Source organism: Dermacentor albipictus, chromosome 10 (assembly GCF_038994185.2).
Source record: "Dermacentor albipictus isolate Rhodes 1998 colony chromosome 10, USDA_Dalb.pri_finalv2, whole genome shotgun sequence".
In the NCBI taxonomy this organism is placed as follows: Eukaryota; Metazoa; Arthropoda; class Arachnida; order Ixodida; family Ixodidae; genus Dermacentor; species Dermacentor albipictus.
Genome location: NC_091830.1, coordinates 98,149,463 through 98,173,007, shown reverse-complemented (window position 1 = coordinate 98,173,007; position 23,545 = coordinate 98,149,463). Strand labels below are relative to the sequence as shown.

Below are 23,545 nucleotides of genomic sequence, written 5' to 3'. Positions count from 1 at the left end.
TTACCGGTGAATAATGTAATGTGGCTCTCTGCTGCTGGCTTCCAGGATCGGTGTGAACCGCCTCTGGGCCTCTTCTTGTAGAGCAAGAGCTCGGATTTAGCGGGCGAGCACCTTAGCCCGGTGGGGATTAGATACCGCTCCGTCACATCGATGGCCTCTTGCAAAGCACCCTCGACCTGCCCTATATAAATATACGAACCTGCTTTCACACTGATTAAGTGAATATGTGGCTGTAATACGAAGCTACGTCGGAGGCAGCGAAGTCGAATTCACGGACAAAGTCATCGCGCAAATGCTGAGATTTGGTTATTTCGAAGGGAAACACGTGGAACGCTTTCGGACAGAATAGTTGTACTGTTGTCCGAGTCTACGAATACTTGACGATATTTTTATTTTGCTCATATGCACGAACTGTTGCTTTCTATCCAGCTAATGAAAGGCTCAAATCCCATTGAGGGCGGTCATAGCCGACGCGCAACGAGTGGCTCAACCGAGAAGAAAGACAAAACCCAGGGAGAAGCACCGACAGTCGATGCCGCAAGTCTGACGATTAGCGCTGCCGTCGCGACCGAGCCCGGCAACCCGTCTCCGCAAAACGGCTTCGATGCCTGCAGTGATGTTCCAAGCGTGCCGGAGATCACGCCACAGTTTACATTGCCGTCGATTATGCCACAGGCAACTTCCCAAGACCCGGGCTTGTCATCCATGGCGGCGGTGCTGCTCGCCCTGCGCATGGTCGGCCTTTCGCCGTCGGAGCCTACTTCTCCGCCAGTCATCTGGATCCCTGTTGACGTGCCCCATCCACCAACAACGCAATTGGTACGGTGCACCCTCAATTTCTGATGACTTTTGAACTAGTGCTGCAGTGTTTGGGATGAGCGTTCTTGAATGTCTTCCCGAAGCCTTAGACATTTGTTCCAGAGTGCATTTACAGCTTTTTTCTTTCTTTGATCCAGTTAGTAGGACATACTTGTACATGTATTATGGCGGTAGAAAATGAAGACAAAGAAACATATGGTCATCTTTGCTTTTTCCCGTCACAACAAGTGTAGCTCTATCTCTGACCAACACGCTTAACGAAAAGTTATGCTACGCAATATTTATTTTACTTTGAGTGTGGTCCAAGCATCTCCAGGAAAGACTTTGCAGAAGGCAGCCGTCCTGTTGGGAAGTAAAGTGTGGTAGTCGGAAGAGTGTAAACACATGGTGGGTGGGCAGACTGAATGCCGCTTCGGCTTGAGTAAGCACGACAGAATTAAAAAGATTGACTTAAGCCTGACCCATACGGTTAATATTGTCACGTGGTAGTGACTGTGACGAACGCACTATAAATGACGAACAATGTAAATGGCAAAACTAAATCTTTATCGGGCGAAATTGTGCCCTGAAAAGCAGGTTACACTTAAAGCACAATGATCGCGGCGAACACAGCCGGCGATCGTCGAAAATCTCATTAGCAGGTCAGGCGCGTCGGCTTTTAGAGATGAGTCATCGAAGGTTCCAGACTAAAAGCTGCGACCCGCGTGCGTTCCAGAAAGTTCTACACCGTTCGCGTCATGCGACGAAATTAGATTAAACAGGGTTCGGTGACAACAGACAGCGGATAGAACCATCGATAACTCTTGAGAAACTTCCGATACATGCAAGCGCGTCCGGCGCTGTGCGATAAGATTTGTTAGACGGTGAAACGCGGTACGTCAACCGATGATGATAAACAAGTACAAGTGTCAATATCGCAGAAGTACGATCTCAAAAACATAGCGCACAAGGCGATCTCTACAAACGTTGAAGCGCAAAAACGCGATCACAAAAGCGCAACAGTAAACATAATAAACATAACCATTTTCTGCCCCTCTTAATATAGTATTACACTGCAGTACTCTAAAGCACGCCAGTTATTTCTCAGTGTGTTCTATACTTTACTTTTTAATTTTCTTCCGCACTTCTGTTTGGTTATAATATTGCATTGGGCGCTGCTTACGTAGTGATGGTGTAAGTGAAAACTGCACAAACCTATTTTTGTATCCTGCTGCTAGTTTGTAACGGGTCCCGACCCCTTTCAAGCTACTCGAAGGCAGGTTTTTGTCCTTGGTAGGTTTATCTTTTATATATTAATAATATTCCATCTTTTAGCCTCTCGACTTCAATATTGTACTCTCCTGTAGGTATGTTCACGGCGTAGTCTTATTCCTGTGTTCATACTAGAAGACCGGGCTATCCGCGAAATATTTAGTTTACGCAGATATAAATGCCCATTACGATATTTTACTGGAGCAAACATACTTCGTTTACAATAACTAAAGATATAGCGCCTTTGCGATAAAAGCTACATGTCCCGGTTTAAATTCATGTGTCTTTATTTCTAAAGAAATTCGATCTGAGTACTTTACCGCCATCTTTTTAAGCGTATCCTTTGTAATGGAAGACATTTACAATTTATCAGCTATTGAACTACAACATGATGCGACACCTAAAATTTCCTACGGTTACACTAGCAGGCATGTAGCATGAATGCGGAATTAATGCGAGCTTCTATTTGTAAGAGGACGGTCAGGTGGGCTATGTGATAGATATTAATAGTATTGAGGAGCACAAAAAAAATGCGCTGCGAGCTAAAGGTGCAGGACAAATGCTGTGCTGTTTCCAACACATAAAGTGGTGTCGCTTATGTCTGCGCTCAATCTCTGTTTTTGTGTTGCAATACCAGGAAGAACTTATTTTTCAGACTATTTCTTTCCCCCCGCCGTGGTGGCTTGGCGGCTGTTGCTTTGCACTGCTCAGCGTGCGGCCGCGGGGAGAAATGCTGTTGACGGCGGCCGCATTTCGATGGCAGCGAAATAGAAAAGCACTCATGAGCCATGCATGGGTTGCACTTTAAAGATGCACAGCTGGTCAAAATTTTTCGGAAGTCCCCATCTACGGCGTGCTTCATATTCTAATTGTCGTTTTGGCACGTAAAGCCCCACAATTACTTTTTTGTTATTTGTTTCGCTTGTGGTCGTTGCGCGCAGGCCTACTGTAACTTTTAAAGCACACATCACGTGTCACATGCCTCTCGATATACATGAAACACTGCGAGCGTATTGGTTTGTATAATGGCTACCAGACGTGTTCCAAAGGTGCTAGGCCAAGTGAGCCATTCTTCGCCTTTGGTCCTGGAGCTACTCGAAAACTTTTTGATGTCCACATGTACAGCAGTTTTAGGTGCTCAGACAAGACCCATATGAAACACAGTTGACAAGAGAGGCACTGCTTGTAGCGCTAGTCTTTGCTTTGTTTTGGGTCTATGTGTGGTTTATTTCCATATATGAAGTTCTGGGACGTTTAGGTGCTTAGCGACTGTCTGTGTAATGATGCTAATTCACCATTCGACATAAATAAGCCTATGGCGCGTTACGCTGCATTTTTCTCGTCTACTCATTGTATTCTTGATTTGACACGTGGATAGTCTACTACGACATGGCCACACTCAATACCATGCGGTTGAATAGTCACGGCCAAACCGCGCCATATACATACAGTGCCTTGTAGAGGTCACCTGTGAAGGCTTTCCTGCCTTGGTGCTTGACACCATGGAGACCTTTTATTACCTTCACGCTACAGCAATTAGGGAAACGCAGATACAGTTCGTATGCATTTGGCACCACTTATGTAAGAGCATAGTGTAGTAGCACTCACTGCGTTCAAGACAGTACGTGTAAGGGTCAGTCCGAGGTGTCATAAGTATTCACTGGACAATCGTGCCCAGAAAGCGTGTCACCCTGACATGAGAAACAGCCGCTGATCAATAGCGTGACACTTGTGTCAGATTCGGCATATCAGCTTCGCCATTGATCTTTGCTACTGTGGCGTTACAGGACACGTGGTGAACAAGTTTGTCTTTAAAGGCTTTTTAAAAGGCTGTGGTTAAGAGTAGAGGGAGTGAAATGAGCGTCGTAGTAGTACTATGGTGGACCATCACGATAGCAACCCTGCACTGTACGAAAACTAGAGTCATCCAAGGCATGGGGTGAAGGGATGGCTGATAATTTGCATGGCCCGCACCCTTTTGAGTGTCTGGGTACAATACTGTTGACCGTAGATGTGGCTTCGTCGTAAGAGTAAGAAATTATATTAAATATGCGCAGTGCACATCGATTCAGTGGTTTTCAACTAATTTTCTGGGGTAACAACGATATCGCAAGAGACACGATCAATGAAAACAATCATCATAAAGTTGTGGACCGCAGGAGAAAACCAAGATTCAATCTTAAGAGGAAACTTAAGCTCGAGGAACCCTAGCTAACTACATGGGAACGGAGAAATATGTGTTTCTGAAAACACAGCGATGAATTGGATCAAGTTTCCGACACTTAAAAAAAGAGATAAACTATAGTGACTATAGGTAGGAAATGATTTATTGGGGCCAAGACGTTTTTGATAAATGTTGAAAATTGTCTAATTTCAAAAATGACACTACTAAGCAAATTCATATATCAAGTTAGTCAGTTTTAGTTGCAATAACGGCTGCCATATACAGAGCTGCGATATCTGTTTTCGGTGCAACACGGATTTCTAAATTTCGAGCTCTCATTTTGTATAACTTTCCAACTTACCAATGTCTAAATCGAAAACCTGGTTGCTAGTGTTCGTATAGCTTAACTTTTCCTCTGAAATGCAGTGGGTTTTGTTCAAGTTATTCCAGTGGTAGTCTCATAAAAGGTTTCTGCATTTTGCGTGTATGTTAATACCTGTAATTGTAGTAGGCACCCGCCGTGGTTGCTCAGTGGCTATGGTGTTGGGCTGCTGAGCACGAGGTCGCGGGATCGAATCCCGGCCACGGCGGCTGCATTTCGATGGGGGCGAAATGCGAAAACACCCGTGTACTTAGATTTAGGTGCACGTTGAAGATCCCCAGGTGGTCTAAATTGCCGGAGTCCTCCACTACGGCGTGCCTCAGAATCAGAAAGTGGTTCTGGCACGTAAAACCCCATAATTAAAAAAAAATTGTAGTAGGGGCCATGCTTCAACTTCTTTTGAAACCGTGTGGCAGGAAATGTTATTGCACTAAAACAGTTTGCAAGAGCTGGTTTCCAGTGAATTTGATGTTCGAAATACTATTGGCGAAGGTAGCCGGTCAATAATAAAAACGGTTAAAAGCGCTAAGCTTTGCAGCATCAACCTCAGGTTCTCTAACACCTGCTTGCCTTACTGCGCATGAGTTGCCCGGTATAGGATATGATGTGTTGATGTCCTTATTCATAAGTCTGTGTTCTAAGCACATCGATTAAGCTTGCTCGCGTGCGTTTCGGCTTTATTTGTTTCCTTCACGGAGAAAAATGTGTTTTAGCTTCATATTCGAAAATCCCGAACATAACGGTCAGTTAGATTGCACGCTGAGTTAAACACAAAACAGCAATACTTATGCCTTGTGAATTTTTCGTAGAATTGGGAAGCATCGCTCTCTATAACGGTGTAGGCGATGCAGGGATTTAAACCTCTGCATATCTTTCAGGAAGGCGCGGCATTCGAAGTCGGCGAGGCGGCAAGAACAACGGAACAGCCCTCTCTGAGCCAGCAGACCCATGCGCTGCAGGACCTCCAAAAGCGGGAAGAAGGTACTCAGACACTGTGGCGACAAAAAGTCAAGCCGATGACTTTCGTGCGTTTTCCGTGATTAGTGCCCTGTACACAAAAGAAATACTGCCGAAAATACCCACGCGTCAGAATATACCATTTGATCCAATGGGTTTACATATTGCATAGGCAGAAACGTCTACAAGTTAACAGTTTTGCCCGCATGCTGGCTCAGGCGAATGCTCTGTGTTGCATACCATGTAATGCTCAGCAGTCGTGGCTGGTGGCTGTTTTCGGGCTTGCATGGTCTACTTACTATCACGTTATGTCTTCGACACTGGATGCACCATTGCAAGGCGTATCGTTAGCGACTTAACTGTAGATGCGTAGAGTTTGCTGCCGATGAGGTAGACAGAGCAGTTTAGCTGGAGCAGCGGATCCCTTTTACCGGCAGCAGGAACAGTTGCAATTTGCTGCGCTAGAATTAAGCTTTCGATTTTTCTATAGAGGCCGCCGGCCTCTGGTGTTTTTATTGCGATGGAAGCAGGAGTGGCGGAAGTTTCTAGCGGCGTTATTGCTACTGACTAAACCTTTTTTTGCTTGCGAGGCGATGTTGACGCACTGCTAGTCCCTACCCGTTGATAGGCTCATATTTGGCGCACTTGGCAGACGACACGTTAGCGCCTACCCTCGCGTGTGTCACCGGGCAAACGTGTGCATGGCTTCAGGATGAGTAAAATTAGGCGTATGCCTAGTGAGGTAAATACGCTATCCTCCGTGCGTGTGCCTATCGGCTTGTCTAACAACGATGACGTCAAACCTTTGCTTACCGCGTCCAACTCCCACCTGCAGAGCTGAAATAACAGGTGGCAGCGTGACAAGCACGGTAATCCATCGACAGGCATGACTCCGGATAAATTTTCAGAAAATCATTGACTATTTGTCGCCCGTAAATAATGAGTCCTTCGTCAGAGGCGGAACGACCTGATGCAGATGAATTGTGCAATGCGATTAATATCTCTCAATACTTATAATCGGCAGATCTCATCTCACGATGACTGTCGAAGGTAAAGCGTTTAGCACTGAATCAACATTGCGACACAACTTACCACCACCGTCGAAACGAGTTATCTGTGAGAAGTGTACTGCAGTAGGACTGCTCTTTTGCACTTCCCCAAGAAAACTAGGCGCCATCTAGCGGAGCCGTCGTAAAGCCTGTGCGTGGCCTCGCAGATGCACGGCAAGCGGCTGCGTGCGGACGCTGAGGAACGCGCAATGCGCCGACTGTGATCTTCTCTCGTGGTTCTTGTGAAGACTAATTGGCATTCCCTTTTAAACAGGCTTGTGACAAATTGTCACCTAGGCTGCTTGATTTAATCCGGTTTCTATAAATCTTTTAAAATCTGGGATTAGTGTATGCCTCTTCTTAATGCATTCTTTTTTCCTGGAAACCTGTCTACCTTGTACCACTACTTACGCTTGTAGGGGATCCGGTCATATCGATCTCTTACATGCTTTTACAGCAACGATCTATATAGCTACCCTGCGGCGTTGGTCCATGTCTATCCATGTTCACGACGTGTCAACACGAAAACAATTTCGTCTCCAGTTTCTTGCGAACGCCCTGTAGCTCTCGATCTAATGTAGGTATCTTGGAAAAATTATGCTCCATCACTACGTTGAGGACTCCATGAGGACTCCATCACTACGTTGAGTTTATTTACTTCTCATAATTAGTTAGTTCACAGTGAACTTGTACACCCCACCGAATTCCCATCTGCTGTCAGTACATAGCCGTCTACGGAGGGAGGAGTATTGTTAAAGTAAGCAGTTGTAACTCACGCTTTATCCAAACTATCCCAAAACAAATCTCATGACAATTAGGTGCTAAGATGACTCTAACATTAGGCCGAGTTTCATCTACTTTTCTTAATTACATAGTTCACAGTGAAATTGTAAATATAATAAAACTCGCGTTCTTCCACACGGCGGTACTTGCACACGACACTACTTCATAAACGAATAAATCGCAGCACAGCCAAAAATGTGTTCGTTATCTGTAGCCTCTATAATAATAATAATAATAATAATAATAATAATAATAATAATAATAATAATAATATAATTTCTTATCAAATCTGCGAGTACATGTACAGAAATCAGCTTCGCCTAAGCCATCGCAGTGGCTTGTCCCGCGAAACCCGGCAGTCAGCAACAAGACTCGGCCACAACACCTCACTTACCTTCTTTTAAGACATAAAAATAAAGACGACATTGAAAACTAAGGTAGACAGCGATTAAAGTATAAGGCAAAAGAAAAGAGAATCACAAAAAATAAGTAGAAAACACAATAAAAACAAAAGAACAGCCAGAAAGCGAAGATACGTTTCACAATGACAGGAAGAATAAAAATATGACGGCTATAATCATTCCGTGTACAATGCCTTTAGATTTTTGCGAATGTCGCGTATAGAGTTACAGGAAGAAATCTCAGAAGGAAGAGTATTGAATATATGCGGAACCTAAAAGACTCGAGTATAGACCTTTTCATCAGGCGCGGAGGATAGGGCACGCGGAGAGCCTTTCCTCCTCTCTGGCTTGGGCGATCCGGCACGGCGCTGCTTGAGGGTAATGCTGTCGCGTGCTGCGTAACGATTTCGAGATGTTTTAACGCGATAGCGTTAAGGAGCTCGTGTCGCAGAAAAGCCGGTGTCGTCGGCGTCGGTGTCGGGTGTCGGCGTTTGCGGCGTTGACCGTGAGCGATAAATCACGGCAGGCGCTTCATAAATAAAAAGCAACTTCCAAGATTGGCCCGGTGGGAATCGAACCCGGGTCTCCGGAGTGTGAGACGGAGACGCTACCACTCAGCCACGACTTCGATGCTTCCAAGCGGTGCAAACGCGCCTCTAGTGAATGCGGTGTTGCCTTCGAAACGAGCCGTGGAAAGTTATACTGCGGTGTATATCGGTAATTATGAACATGTAACGTACAGAAGTCACAATTACACGAGTTGCGAAGTGCGTTTCCGCTGCATTTCTTCTGCGCTTTCCGCACACGCAGAGCCATCTTGCGGCAAACACAGAAGACCCCCTCCTCTCAATGTACGGCGCTGCCCCGACAGGAGGCGCGCCGCGCGCGCATTGGGACCGCTGCCAGGCGCGTCGCGGGACTCCCTCTCCCCTGACGACGCTTCGCCGTGCTCCCGGTTTAGATTACTATCTATCTCTCTGCCCGTGCCGATCACGACGTTTGGCTGGCGTAGATCGTTTCCCCTCCGAGACACCGAGTTCTTTGGTTCGTTCCGTTCGCTCAGACGCACGTTTCGTTGCCGCGCCGAACGCTGCGTTGCTCGACGCTCACCGCGTGATAGGTGGGCGCTAAGTCCGATGCGGGGCGCATCGTAAGTGATCGCTGTGCCGTAGCGCATTGTCTTATACCCCTTGGCGGGTCGACGGGAACGCTGTCGCGTCCCACTCTTGAAGGCGAAGCTTAAGCGTCCTCCAATTTTTAGGTCGTACTTTGGGAAATTTACGCCATGTCCGTTCATATAAGGTCGTCAGGGAAGCCTTTCGGTGCATCGTTATCTACAGTAGGCGGAAATATGTCTTGGGGGCGCAATATGTGGCGCGCTTTAACGGCCGCGGTGTACGCGCAATATCAGTCGCGGTGTGTATATGTGTTGTGAACTATTTTACTTATATCGGTTTTAATTCAACAAAGAAACCCGGTGTCTCTGTATTGCCAGCTATAAATGATAAGTAAGCTCACTGTCTGATCGCTTGGCGTAGGGAGTAAAACATACGAGCGTATGCTAGTGCACGGCCAAGCGGCAGGCGCTATCAAATATTTGTGATCACCGCCATCGTGCTCGCGCAGTTCAAGTCTAGTAGCCTTGAAATTACTATATGTCTACGCTAGCCTTCCTGTATGAAGCCGATGACGCTACTCACCATAGCGATCACTGCGGTTGGTGGCTCAGCACGATATATATGTAAGCTGTGTGTTTCGGCATTGTCTTTTTGGCCTCTATACAGTCATGATCTATGAGAGGGATCGCGTGAAAAGAATGCGATGGCTATTTTTGACGACAATATTTACATAATACATGTGAGTGCGTCGTAGATAACGGAACGAACACACCCAAAAAAAATTGGTTATCATCCTATTTCTCAAAAAAGCAAGGGAAAACGGGCTAAGGCCGCAATACAACCTCGCATAAGGTTTATAGATATGTAACCGCTGATGCCGTATGCTTGGACCATGCGGTACATAGAACTAAGACCTCTGTAATCCAGCACCCACCACTGCTTAGGACACTCGCGCAGTTCATAAACAGTCCCTTTGCTGGACAAACTTAATTCAGACTGTAAGGTATGCTGCGTCAGGGGTGGAAACCTCATCCATCGAACCAAGCAGTCACGAAATGTAACCTGCAGCGAACAGTTTCAGATCTTGTCAAAGTATAAGAACACAGCTCCTATCGTAGCAGAACGGTACCCACGCTGTTACGATCGTCGTGTATGTTTCATGGCCCCTAAACCGCAGCTTAGAAATAGAGGATAATATTGCAGTAAGGTCACATTAGTGAATGGAAAATAAAGAAATACACAATTCATCTCCGAGGCTGATTGTAGGCTCAAATATACGCGCACACGTTGCGCTGCATGTTCCATCCTCCTCAACGACTGCAGAAACTCTGGCCATGACGCCTTAAACCACTTCAGCACGTCTCACAGAACCGTTTACCACGTAGAAGGCGCACATCATACTAAACACACCGCCCGACCACGAAAACAAACGCCAGAACCTACCGCCGAGCGTATACGTGCCATGCAAAACACCGCTTTCACCCAGGCCAGTATGGCGCTGCTCATAGGCGGCGCCACTGCACTAGCAATATGGCGGCGCCTACGAAAAAACGGTGTATATCTGCCAAATCTGGTACTTGTGTGTGGAACTGAAAAGGCAGTTGCATGACGGAAAGGACGACAAGGCACAGTGGAAACTTTAAAGGTATCCGTCCAGAAATGTTTCAGCAGCACTGTTTGAATAGAGAGTGAGCGCATCTTCGTCATTTTTTATCGTCTGAAAAAGGTTCATCTCTTGTGGTCTGTATACGCCATAAGTAACACTTCTTAACATGCACTTTAGCAACCTATTTACACATTGATAACATGCACTTTAGCAACCTATTTATACATTGATGCCAGGTACCAGAACGCTGTACGAATGTTGTAATCCCATATCAGAGCACACTGTAGGCTAACGAGTTGACCAAACGTTTCCTGACAGACAAGGGCAAAAACACTTTGATGCGGTATAGTAAACAGACGATTTTACGAAGTGTGGTACATATGTAAGATAAGCGAGTAGAAAAAAGAAGACTAAAACCAAACCATATGCCCAAATACTTTACAGAGTTCGAAAAATTTGTTGGAGCGCAGGAAGAATTATAACATGTAGAGTTGTGCACATTAAGTGAAGAAAAAAGTGCAACACGCTAGAAGTGGGCTATGGAAGCAAACCAACTTTGATTTAGAATGATTGATGTGAATTACATGTGCACCAAACCAATCCATTAATTTTCCGACGTCATTTTGAAGCATTGAGAATCCGTCTGGAAAATTCACATGTGTGGCTAAAAGTGCAGTATCATCTGCATATTGAAATAACTTGCAGATAGATAGCATCTTGCACCACTTGCACGTAGTCCTGCGCTTATAGGCGGTTGAAACATCTCGATCTGTTCCTTTACTTGTGGATCGGGTTGTCGTCCGCAGCTTCTGTCATGAACACTCGCTATGGAATGATGGTGGTCGTAGCATAGTAATTTTAGGGTGTCTAAATGTGTTCCCTCATGTCCACTTCATCTTATGGGGGAAGAAGAGTGGTTTGACACTCGCTAAGCCGTTTATGTAGTTCACGCCATAGGGTTTCCTACAATTGCAAGAGGGAGCACTGGTGCTGCGATCGTTCAGCCACCCTACGAATGATGAGTAGAACATGTATTTGCCTTACCTTCGTGTTTTGGGTTTCCGAAGTTCCTGTGACTTAGTTTGTTACGCTTTTTAGGGCCTGAATTGGCGCAACTTTCAAAACAATTGATACTATGTCTAATTTAGAAGGTAATAAGACTCTGTAGGCACTCACAATCGCTGCTAATTCCAGCGGTTCCGCTTCTCCAGGCGTCCGTGGGTTAATCACATTAAAATTCATTTAGAGCTTTGACAGCCTTGACACCAACTCAGCCAGTGGCCTTCAAGATCTCAGCAAAACGGATGCACAGTTTTACGGAAATAAATGCGCACAGGTCGTGCGTCGGGATCATAGTAGTATCCTGCCATTCGAGAGCGCCTAACACTATGGCGGCCTATGAACATTATTAACTCAAGTGGAACTTCATCCTCGTTAGTAACGGGCAGATACCGTATTCCATGAGGGTCAAGTGGACATTTTAGCTTTATCGTTCTTTGCAGTATATCTAAAAAAATACCCCTCCCCAACAATGAAGAAAAACATAATCTATCGTTTCCGCTTGTTTGAAAATAAGGCAGTAAGATCCCCATGGAATAAATAAGCCATTTTCCTGTAAAAACATTCTTACTTGCAACGCCCCAGTGTGTAGCTTAAATGAAAATGGTTTTAACCCCTGGCACAACTTGCATTTCCTTTACTCTCGTTAACACGTCCCTTCCACGGCCTCCACTATACAAGGCTCTGTACATGGGCTCAGCCAGAACAACGTCACACAAATCCTTGTCCAGCCCCCCGCCTGGCTGATTATGTCAATACCTTGTGGTAATTGTATCCTGCAATTTTTTTGTGTGTATTGCTGTTCTTTGTCAGAGATAGGTAGTAAAGCAAAAAATAAAAGCGTCCGTGGTTAATTCTTGCAATATTCGGCTTTTCAGTTAGATGTCCCATGTTTGAATCCTGCAGTCGGACAACATGAATAATGTTTACTTAAATTTCTATACAGCGATACCTAATGAGAACTTATGTTTTCCAAAGTCACAAAACAGTTCAAATCCAGAAGGACGAAGTTTAGCCAAGTCCATCTACCACCCATCATACCCACGCTGGCTGAACTGCCCTGCTTGCAACCTCCCTACGGCACTAGCACAGCAGTTGCCACTCGTAATTTTATGAAACTCCGTGCTTCACACGCGCCATCGACATGCGTTCGAGACAAAGGCAAGCTAGCTGGGATATCAGCGACATCACGCAAGCGACGGTTCAGCCGCCGAAGCAGCGAATGACGACCCGATCACCGGGCAAGCAAAGAGAGCACGAGTTAACTCACTATGAGAGCGACGCCACGCCGGCGCGAAGCCGATTGTTCCACACCCACGGGACTGCTAAAGGGCACTGGAACGTAGTTCGCCACACAGCTCCCGTGTCTCAATTACTTATGCCCGTGCCCGTGCACTGAGAGCAAGTGTTTGCCAGGTATGGAAAATGAAGGTTTTCGTGGCTTTAGATTAAACGTGTCAGGTGTAATACTCTTGGGCTGGGTGGTTGATGTCATATTGTTTTGCATTGATAAAGTGAAAATCAAGCAATTTGATATAGTGCAACATTATCGTGAAGCTGCAGGAAGTCGTCTAAACTGGGGAAAGTGCCTTGAGTTCTGGGACGATGAAAGGCCGTCGGCTCCAGGTAGTTTCGCCAACGTCAGGTGTATGAGAACACGTGAAAAGTATCATGCCTACCATTTTATAAAGATAATATTTAGTTTTGGAAGCGGAAAATCAAAGAGAACGCTTGACAGGACGCATACGTGCTAAACAGGCATGCAATTTCATAGAGTTTCGTACAATAACTGCAAGAGGGACTCTGGCACTAGTGTCTAGGAAAGCTGCAGTCAGTGCGGTTATGCCAGCATGGTAATAATGGGAAGTGTATGATTATGCCGAAACATTGTCCTTCTGGGTTTAAAGGGCTCCTTGACTCTTTAAATTCGTCATTTTAAACTAAGCACTGTGCATTAAACAAATAAACAAACATTATTAAAATTGTCCGGCGGCTAGATACAAATGCAGGACCTCTAGGACAGAAGCCTGATATTGAAATCATTACGACGCGGTGGCTTTTCTTTTTATCACAAACATTTATTGGCTTTACTCCACTTGAAAGCGCAAAGATAAGTTATTACATTGCTTTATTAGACACAATTAAATATCCTATATTATAGCAGTAATACATATTACTTTCAGCTGGGTTCAAGTAACTTGAAAGCGACGGCGCAAAAAAACTGCCAAAGCCAGCACGATATTAAAAGAAAGAGGAAAAGCAAATAATACCGGTAACTACATGAAGAGAACATATTATCTTACAAAATGTGAAGTAGCTTACTAAAGTCAACATTTTCTGTACAGATTGCATTATATGTCATAAGTACACAGCATTTGACAAACAGCGGTAGATAGAATTGAAATGCCGCCCAACTATCCAGCCACCAGTAGTGGTGGAACACAACAATAGTGCGGCATTTGAAATTCCAGGCAGAAAGCATAAATATCCATAGAGAAGCATCACACTGTAACTATCGCAAGAGAAGACATCAAAAAACCTGCATTTAACCTATTAGGAAAATGCTAATATCAAACCTGCCAAATTAGAGTGGCTGCTAAAGTTTTGGCAAAGAACATTGATCGTGGTAAACAGGCACCTATGAAGCTAACCTTTGCCACTGGTGGTTATGTTCAGGCCATATGCCAACAGCGATCTTATGTATACTCTGCACAGGGAGGTTTTTAATATTTGTCCCCTGATCGTAAGGCACTCAATGTATCCAAGCTTATTTTTTTTATTGGGAAATTAATCTTCGCGGCACTAGTGGACAACTACGTTTCGTTTTGGCACAAGCTTAACACAGCATATTTTAAAACTTGAAGCGTGCAGGTAAATTAACGAGGAAAGTGCAGAACCTGACGACAGACTGGCAGAATAAGACGTCACCAGAACAGAACGGTTGGAGAAAAGTCGTCCAACACCACCTCGTATGTTCTGATAGCTTTTGCCAAGCAACACCGAAAACCAATGCCGACAACCTCAACGAAGCAGATGACGATGACAGTCACTCAGACATAAAGAATCTTTTAATTAAACTTCTCCAGAAGCACGTCAATATAGTTTCTTTTGTATGCCTTCGACACGTTGCACTATTTAGGCTTGTCCGGGCAGCATGACTGAGGGAGCTTACCGCCGTAGTCAGCAGTGCTCTTGGCACCACAGCAATGCAAGCTGTTCTGGATGTCATCCCAGAGATGCTTCATATCAGTGTTGTCGTGGTACTCTTCGGTCGACTTAGTGGCTTCATTCCTTATGGAATGCTCAATTATTGGTCCGCAGGCATATGTGGCAGCTCCCAGTTCACAGATCAAAATAATGGTCAGCTGCACATCTGAACGCCTTGATTATATGGTAGTTCTCCCGGGTGGTACCACAGCATCCTAGGAAAGCAAGCGCAAAGACGGAGGCCACCAAGGTCACAATGGCCATGGGTACACGCAGATAGCCCTCATGGAAAGGCTTCTGTGGATTTAGGGCTGTGCATGACAGTGGCGGCTATCAAGGCAATACCACAGAGAACAAATCTGGCATAGAAGGCGAAGAGGAAGTACTTCACAAATGCCATTTTTGACGAATTCACTGTAGTGAGCTGAAGCAGTTAAGCTATTCCGCCGAAGAAACAAAAACAGCAGAAGAAAGCCCAAAAGAAGCGTACTGCGGACCTATGCCACTGACACATGGATCGACAAGAGGCATAGAATGCCCTTATAATATTTTTGCGGGCAAGCCAGCCTGTTGAGACGCTTGGCGCGTTTCAATTTGGCCACCTCGACAGGTTGAACCGCTGCAATTAGTAGCGATTGTGTGCGTTCGCAGAATATTCTGCACATATAGAAGTATAGATCGTCTTGAAATTTAGGAAAATGAAGACAGATAAGGCGTAAAAGCAAGGACACAAGAACGCCTGAATCCACAAGTACAAAAACCAGACAAGTCCATGTACTTGCCATCATTCCCATGGTGGCAGAACTATCGCTGTGCATGAATTACATCTACTAATTACTGTAACAAAATTTGTGCAATGTGTCTGTTTTCAACAGGGCGACAATTGGCAATGTTGATTTGGGGGCTTGTGGGTAGTAATTTGGTATCGGTACATTATATAATCTAGACTGTTCAGGGCTTATTGTACAAAAACTGCGAAGAGTGCGATTATTATGCGCGTTTGCAAGTGGGGAAGCTGCAGTCACAGGAACTTGTTGAAACGTATTAAGATATCTGGTGTGCTCTCTGCATATCTTTTCGGATGGCAACTAGCGAAAGGTTCTCATTGTGTACCGGCACAAAGGACTGTCTTTTTTTCTGACATGCTGTGTGCGCCTTGAGGCTCAGCCGATCGATTATCGAACTATTTGCTAATATAGATTCCCTGCCCAAAATATTGCTGGCGAGTGGTTTCCTAACAGTACCTTCGTTTGGCTATAAATAGAAAATTCCAGGTAGAAAGCAGAATGGTTCTGGCTTCAAAATGCGAAGACATCAGTGTCAGAACAACACTTTTTTCCCGCGCGGATATTTATTTTGCATATTATCACTGATAAGAGAATGCGACATTGCTCGCATTACGGCTACCATACCTTAGTGTCAATCAGCGTGAATGGCTGAATTGATACAGCGAGATATTTCACCGGAAGCGCTATGCCAGAGAAAGATTGCTGCTTGCCTTCACGCATGCCGTGTACGATCTTCGTTTTGATAAACTGTACAGTCCCAGTGAGTCGACAAAGCAAAAAAAAAATGCTTTTTAGTCAGTTCTGTGAGCAGTTTCACTGTTAGTGCAGTTGACTTTCATGCTCGTGTTCAATTGCAATTGAGTTTGAATCAATTTTCAATGAGCGGCTCTTCTGGCTTATAATTTTTGATGTCTCGTTTTGACATTCGGCACCACATGTGAAGTATTTCTTGACTTAGCAAATACCCGAGTTCCAGTAACCGCGTGTTGTCGCCGCAGGAAAGCCTCAGCATTGTAGGGTACATGGAGCCACTGCAGGTGGAGCCCAGCCTGGACAAAGCACTGCATCTAGTCACAGGACACCGAACGGTGAAAACTTCGCCGCCAATGGCGGTGAGACGAAACCTAACCAAATCAAGGTGCAGATGAACCTAGCGAAGGACGCCACTGGGTTTGTGGCTGGGACTAACAACGCGGGAAGAGCGGCAGTATTGGGAAAAGTGAATTCGAGCGGTCCTGCAGAAGAAGTCCCCGGCTACGAAGGGAACGTTAATGTTGGTGTGGTGACGTCGCCAGGGGCTCTGGCGACCTTTACGACGGCTGGCTTGTGTGCTGCTCCGGCAGACCATGCTGCGGAACACGATTCACGTGGTACGGTTAAAACAAAAGACGGAGCGAAAGACCAGGAGAGCGGTAAGTTGGCGGACTACGGCGAGAACGGTGCTTCAGCTGGTCGCACCAGTCAGAATGCGATGGCCGTATACCTGGCGCTGGCGGTGCTCCTCGCATCCCTGGTGGCCGCATTTTGCTTGCTTCTGGTGGTTGAAGCGCCGCCTCGTGGCATCAACGACAGGCTGGCTTTATCCACTGACGAGTAAGCTTAATGGCGTCGTGGCATACGTGATTCGCTTTGCTCTTTTGCTTGGAAGTGAATGACGTCATCTGATCTTAATGATCAATGCGCCGTTATCCACCAATACGATGTGAAAGGCAGACACAGTTTTATCATCTGGGGAGCTACAAAGTAGCAACTCCAGTGCCAAGTGCTGCATGACTGCGACGATCGTGTTCCTCCGTTGACGTCGTGATGTGCCCTTTAGTGGTGATTTCGTTGATTATAATGACACCTTCAAAAATACAGTTTCACTCTATAAAGTAGGGGATGTTTGTCTAGGCAAAGCAAAGAAAGCAGTGCACCAGAAGCACGGTATCTAGTAACAGGTACCACGATTTGACACTATCTTATGTATAGGTTGATATTTCTTAAGTACTTCCTGTAGTAGAAATACCAGTAGGGGAGAAATATCTTTTTCTTTGCTTCATATCACGAAATAACGTGCTATTTTCTACATATGAGCTTACAGTGGCTGGACTCCATATGCACAATGTTAAGACGCGGACAAACCTTCGCTGCAGGTGCGAGATTTCTTTGCCTGGATAGATTCTATGACCGTTCCCTTCGAAACGGGATGGTGCGTTGTGTCACCGACCTCGTGTACTTAGTTTGCTTAATGTTCTACTTATCTTTTTTAACTGGGAACACGATGAATTCGCAGTATCAAGCTTAATAAAAAGTTAAGTTCTGCTGTTGTAACTGCCAAAACACAATTGAAAATGAGGCACACCGTACTGTGGGACGCTGCAATAATTTGGACTACCAGGGGTTCTTTAACGAGCACCTTAATCTAAGTACCACGGATGTTTTGGCGTTTCACGCCCACGATACACTGCTGCCGTGGCTGGGACCCGATCCCGCCATTTTGTGCTTGGCAACTCAACACAATAGACACTAAGCAACCACGGCGGGTTATCAAACTTAGTGAACCACTATTTAGAATACTGTTTTTGTACGCTTCTGTTCTTTGTGGTCTCTTCTTTTCTGCCACCAAACACCAATTCCATTTTACTAATTTCTATTGCGGACATGTTTACCCTTTCTATCTCGCAACTTAAGGGCCTTAAGGAGGCAAAATAAATCTAAACCGACAGCCTAAAACATGTTCATTCGTTTCCCTTGCTTTTCCGACGCAAGCAGAAGCTTATTCATTGGTGTACTTCGCTTTAAAACCATATGTACTAAGGCGTCATTATATTTTTTCGAAAAGGAAAGTGATTGCCTTTGAGTTATTATCAATTGTTTCTTTGCTGATTTCCTTTTTACGTTTAGGTAGTTACACATAGCAGGTTTTCTTTCTATTGCCGCCACCAAGGAGATCTCTGACTGCGCTTAACGTTCTTCTTTGCGATGTTGCTTACTGAACTGGTCACATAATTGCTGCTAATCTTCCTTGTTACTTTCCTGCAGTGTGAGTTAATATCTTGCCTGTGAAAATATTTGAGCACAATGGCAGCCCATTTACATTCTTTCATACTTAAGAGCCGTCTTTCGAAATTAATTTAACTCTGACCTTCTTTCACATCAATACTCCTCCATATTACCACCAACGTATTTCCAAATGTCAGTCCAGGAACCATTATACCTTTCCACATGCCCCAGAGCACCTCGTACCTATTATATTCATACAGCACACAGTGTGTCAGTGTGGCCACTTTTATCTGCCCCTTTATCATTATTGTTTTCCGTGTTTCTATATATCTATAATTCTTTAGTTCATTCATACACCAAGGTATTTGCATTTTTTCCCGATGCATTTCCTGGCCTTTTATTTACACTGACTGTTCACTGTTTTTCATTGAATTCCATAAAACCTGATTTTCCTACGCTAAATTTTATTCTCAACTTCTCTCCTTTCTGTCCACAGATATAGTGAGACGTTGCATAGCAATTAGCTTCTTGGCAAGCAGCGCAATGTTGTCCGCATAAATCAAACCTGGAAGCTGCGCTCCTCTACAATTGCACCCGCCTGTTTGTATGAGCAGGTAAAACCGATACTGGTTCCTTCTAGTGCCCTTGCCATCCTTATAATGTTTACCGTAAACAACACCCTTGTCCCGGTCCCTTCGTGACATCAACTATCTTCTCCTATGTCATCACTTCCCATTCATTGCAAACGATATGTTATAGGTAAATCTGCCTCGAAAGCTCTATACAATTGTTGCCTAAGCTTTCTCCTTCCAAAACATCCCACAATATATTGGGCCTACGTAGGCATACGCTCCTGTGATGTCTAAATATACCCCACAGAATGGCCTCCTTTATTCTCTGTATGCTTGAATACACTAAGAATAAGTGGGTTACCATTCAGACGACTATAAGTCCTGAAGATATTCTCAAGTTTCCCCAATATACCAGTATTGTCTACGCATGCCTGGGGTTTGAATTTATTTGCATACATTACTAGTATATTATCGATGTAATTGTCAACAGTTACATGAGTTAATTGCTTTTTCCACCCTTACCTTTATAATAATAAATTTATTTTAATTTGTCGCCAATTGTCTAGTATTCGCTTTATTATACGTGTTTTTCTACTGCATTCAAGACAATTTTCATACTTTTTGTTCCCAGTTCATTAACCAGCCTAACAGGAACGTCAACTAACCCTGTGACTATCTGCTTAGCGGCTTTCTTCTCGGCTTTTTTCCAATCGAAATTTGCAGTGCCGGCTCCTTTTGCATCTGGTTCGGGTTCATGATCTTCTTTTCTCCGATTCGACCTCGCCAATTCCTTGAAGCGATTCGGCGGTTATTTTTCGCCAATAATTTATTGCTGCATCCCCTTCCAGTTTGTTTCCATCTTCTAAGAAAAGGCGTTGTATTGTTGCAGACAATCTGCCTGACTATGTGGTTCTAAAATATACTAAGTGCGGTTTTCTTTTTTTTTGCATTTTTAGTTACCAACGTTCATTTTCGCCTTTGTCCTTGCTTGAACCAGTATTTGGACCGTAAACTTGCTCTCCCGGTATATAACCCATTTTCTGTCTCCTTCAACCTGAGTCAACAGCAACTTTTTTGCTGCATATTGTCACCCGTCTTACGCAGTCTAATTCTATAATAATAATCATCATCAGCCCGGTTGCCAATTTGCGGATTGGCTAGATGTAGAGGACGACGCGAACGACGTTGGTGGTTGTTGCCACTTCAGTAAAGCCGTTCGCTGGCAGTAGACTTCTCTCATCTTTCCTCTCACGACAAATTGATGGAGGTGTGGACTAGCCTGATATCCAAGGCAATCTGGGCGAGGAGTTGCAGACTCCACTAGCTTTCCCAACCCATATAGCCCGAAGAAACCGCCGCCTGCAAGGACTGTTCAATCAGCCTCAGTTCAATCAGCTGGCAAGCCCAATGAGAAGAATGTCCACCACTACAGCAGGACAGACACGAGAGCCCTAAGCTGCTCCTTTCTCGTTGATTGTTCACGCGCCACAAACGGCAGGATCGTTCCACAGCGACTAAGTTGAGGACGTTGAAGGTTGGTTGGGTGACCTCGAATGAGTCGCCCGCTTCAATGATTTGGATGACACTAAGAAGACCCGCAACTTTACTTTGCACTCGAGGACTAAGTGCGGTACGGTTCGTGAGCCAGGAGTCCTCTCTGACGAGTTGGCAGGAATTTCGGTGGTAGCTTCGCGACACCTACGGCAGCATTCAAAGGAAAGAACTAGCCGAGCAAGCCCCCGTGTCACGATACCAGAAGTCAAACGAGAGCGCTGCTAAGGTCGAGAAGAAATGCCTCGGTTCTTTCACTGGACCCTCCATGTCCGATGATAAGGTGCGGCTCTTTATGTGTGGAGTCAATGAGCAACTCTTTGCCGGCCTTGTGCGTAACCCTGCTGTTACAGTAGCAGAGCTCCTTCGTAAGGCAACATCCATGGAAAGGGTGCTTCGGCAGCGGTCGTCGCAATATGAGCGTCTCACAGCCACTCACTGCCTGCTCCCTCACGACAGAACCAAGAATGAAAGCCTCGCGTACCTCGTATGGCGTGTGGTGAGGAAACAACTCAAAAAGTTGCAAGGAACAATGCTCCAACCGAATGTGACGGCTATTACAGACGTGGTTGCTGACGAGATCCGGCAAGTAGAACAATCTTTCGCACCCACCTTGGTCGCTTGTGCCGAAGTGGTGTGTGCGCCATCGCCAACTATAGTCGGCATCTGGTACCCGAAGAGACTGACAGCACCGCTGTTTCTTTGTGCTGCAACTCAGAGTACGGCTACATAGAGTGACCTTCGACAGATGAAGGCAAATGCGTGACGCACGGCGCAAAATTGTCCAATATGTTACTACTGTGATAAAGCTCGTCATTTTTTCAAAGACGGTACGTTCCGGCAATAGGGTCTCCGCGGCTTTCACTCAGATGCGGCTCAGATGCGGCTTTCACGCAACTGCCTTCAAGAAATTGAGGCATACCCGGCAGGACACAATCACCTTGCGGCTCCACAGTGAGGGCAGTCGCGATCACTGCCTCCTAGGTGCTCTGCTCCTTAGCCGCAACAGTACCTCCTTTCTGTTGGCCGCAGTAGCTCCAGCCCATCTCGGGGCAACTAAGAACTGGAACCTGTGGGGGTGAAGCCGCCGTCTGTGAAACCCAAATTCCTCCTTCGATGCAACGTTTGACTGAAGAGCAAGCGACCAGCGACCGAGCAATTCCCAACTTCTCCCGCGATGCCAAATTTACGGCTTACATAACTGTTTATGTTGTTGGTCATCAAGTAACTGCTCTCGTCGACACTGGTGCCAGTCATTCTGTTCTAAATGGTAAAATAGCTGCCGCGCTGCGGAAGGGAACAACGGAAAGGTCCTCAGCTGCGCACAGACGGCGGTCGTCTAGTAAAACCGACGGAGCAGTCCACATCCAGAATTGGAATCCGCAATTCTAACTTTATTGGCTTTTTCATCGTACTGCCTCATCGTTCGCGAAGAATAATATTTGAGATGAATTTTCTACGGGAATATCAAGCCACCATCAAACTGCGGAATCTGCTCGTCACATTATCTATCCAAGATACTGTACGATCGAATAAATGCACATCACAGCGAACAACATTGCGTGCGGCTGATAGTACAGTTACAGTACCGCCACGAAGTAGCATTTTCATTGTTGTCGACTGGGAGTCCGACGAAAGTATTCTCCAGCGTGGTTTCAAAAGATGATGAACGGTGTTTATAAGCCACTCTTGAGACACTTCTGCAACGTTTCCATTGAAGATATACGAGTGTACTCACGGTCAGAAGAGGGGTACACTCCAAACATCTGGCGAAAGTTTTGCAAGCGCTGAGTGACACGGACCTCAAGATAAATGAGAAGAAAGGGCAGCTCTTTAAGTCAAAGGTAGTTTTCCTTGGAAGAGTGTTCGACGGAGCTACCAAGGACACTAAACAGGAGTTCGTCCTAATGATGACGAAGTTAACAAAGGCGCATGACATTCACTCCCTCAGAGTCTTCTTTGGACTCGCAGGTCACATCAGGGACTTCATTGCAGATTTCGCCAATATAACCAAGTTCCAATATATAACCAATATATCAGCAGCTGCGAGTTATAGGGTACTACTCCTATAGATTCAACCGTACTCAGTTGAACTATTCGACAACTGAGAAAGAAGCACTAGCCGTTTTAATTGCTCTGCCTAACTTGCGCCTTTACTTGTGCTCCTACATCGACTGAGGCAAGTTCAAATTGTATACTGATCACCAAGAACTGACCAATCTTTTATATATCTCAGAGCTCAGAGGGAATCTGGCCCATTGGGTCAATGAACTTCACTAATACGACTATGAGGTCTCTCACCATGCAGGTAGTCATCTTACAGATGCAGATACCCCATCTCGATTGGCAGTTGAGAGATAAAACTTTATTATGTCCTTAATGGGGTCCAGGGGTGGCGGGTTGAGGTTGCACATGGATGGTCAGCTTGACAAAATTATGGGAAGGGTATGAGCCGTTGCACTTCGAGGATGGAAAGTTCACTGTACCAGGGACGCTGATACCAAAAGTACTTTACTTATATCATGACAGCCCTGAATCTCGCGGTCATGATGGCTTTTGATTGATGCACACTGTGTTATCTGCCCTAAACTGGCAATCTTGCCTCGTATATTCAGATGACGTCGTAGTCTTCTCATTTAAAGACCACATCGAGAGACTTAAAAGTCTACTTCAGGCTTTTCGTACATCTGGTCTGTCCCTTAAACTTGAAGAATGGTATATATCCTAGGAGGAACTGAAATTCCTTTGCCACGTCTTCTGTAACGCTGGAATTTCCCGACGCCTATAAACAAGTGGCATGTCCGCCACTTTATGGGACCTTTCGCTAACCACTGTCGCTCTGGTGAAACATTT

The 23,545-nt window shown here is 45.2% G+C and overlaps 1 protein-coding gene and 1 pseudogene across 5 annotated transcripts in view; one reads left to right on the top strand and one right to left on the bottom strand.

Annotated features, from left to right (window-relative positions):
* Window positions 1-23,545, top strand: part of LOC135897289 (uncharacterized) — a 40,797-nt gene that overhangs the window by 1,838 nt on the left and 15,414 nt on the right. For 4 of the 5 annotated variants that reach the window (XM_065425896.1, XM_065425900.1, XM_065425897.1 and 1 more), the window contains exons 2-4: window positions 430-819; window positions 5,495-5,597; window positions 16,583-17,177. In XM_065425896.1, coding sequence (XP_065281968.1) covers window positions 433-819; window positions 5,495-5,597; window positions 16,583-17,177 — 1,085 coding nt within the window. In that variant the 5' untranslated portion in view covers window positions 430-432. Of the gene's footprint in view, window positions 1-429; window positions 820-5,494; window positions 5,598-16,582; window positions 17,178-19,065; window positions 19,184-23,545 lie in introns of all 5 variants that reach the window. The other variant, XR_011508857.1, reaches the window with a different exon arrangement.
* Window positions 14,514-15,590, bottom strand: LOC135897311 (CD63 antigen-like; annotated as a pseudogene).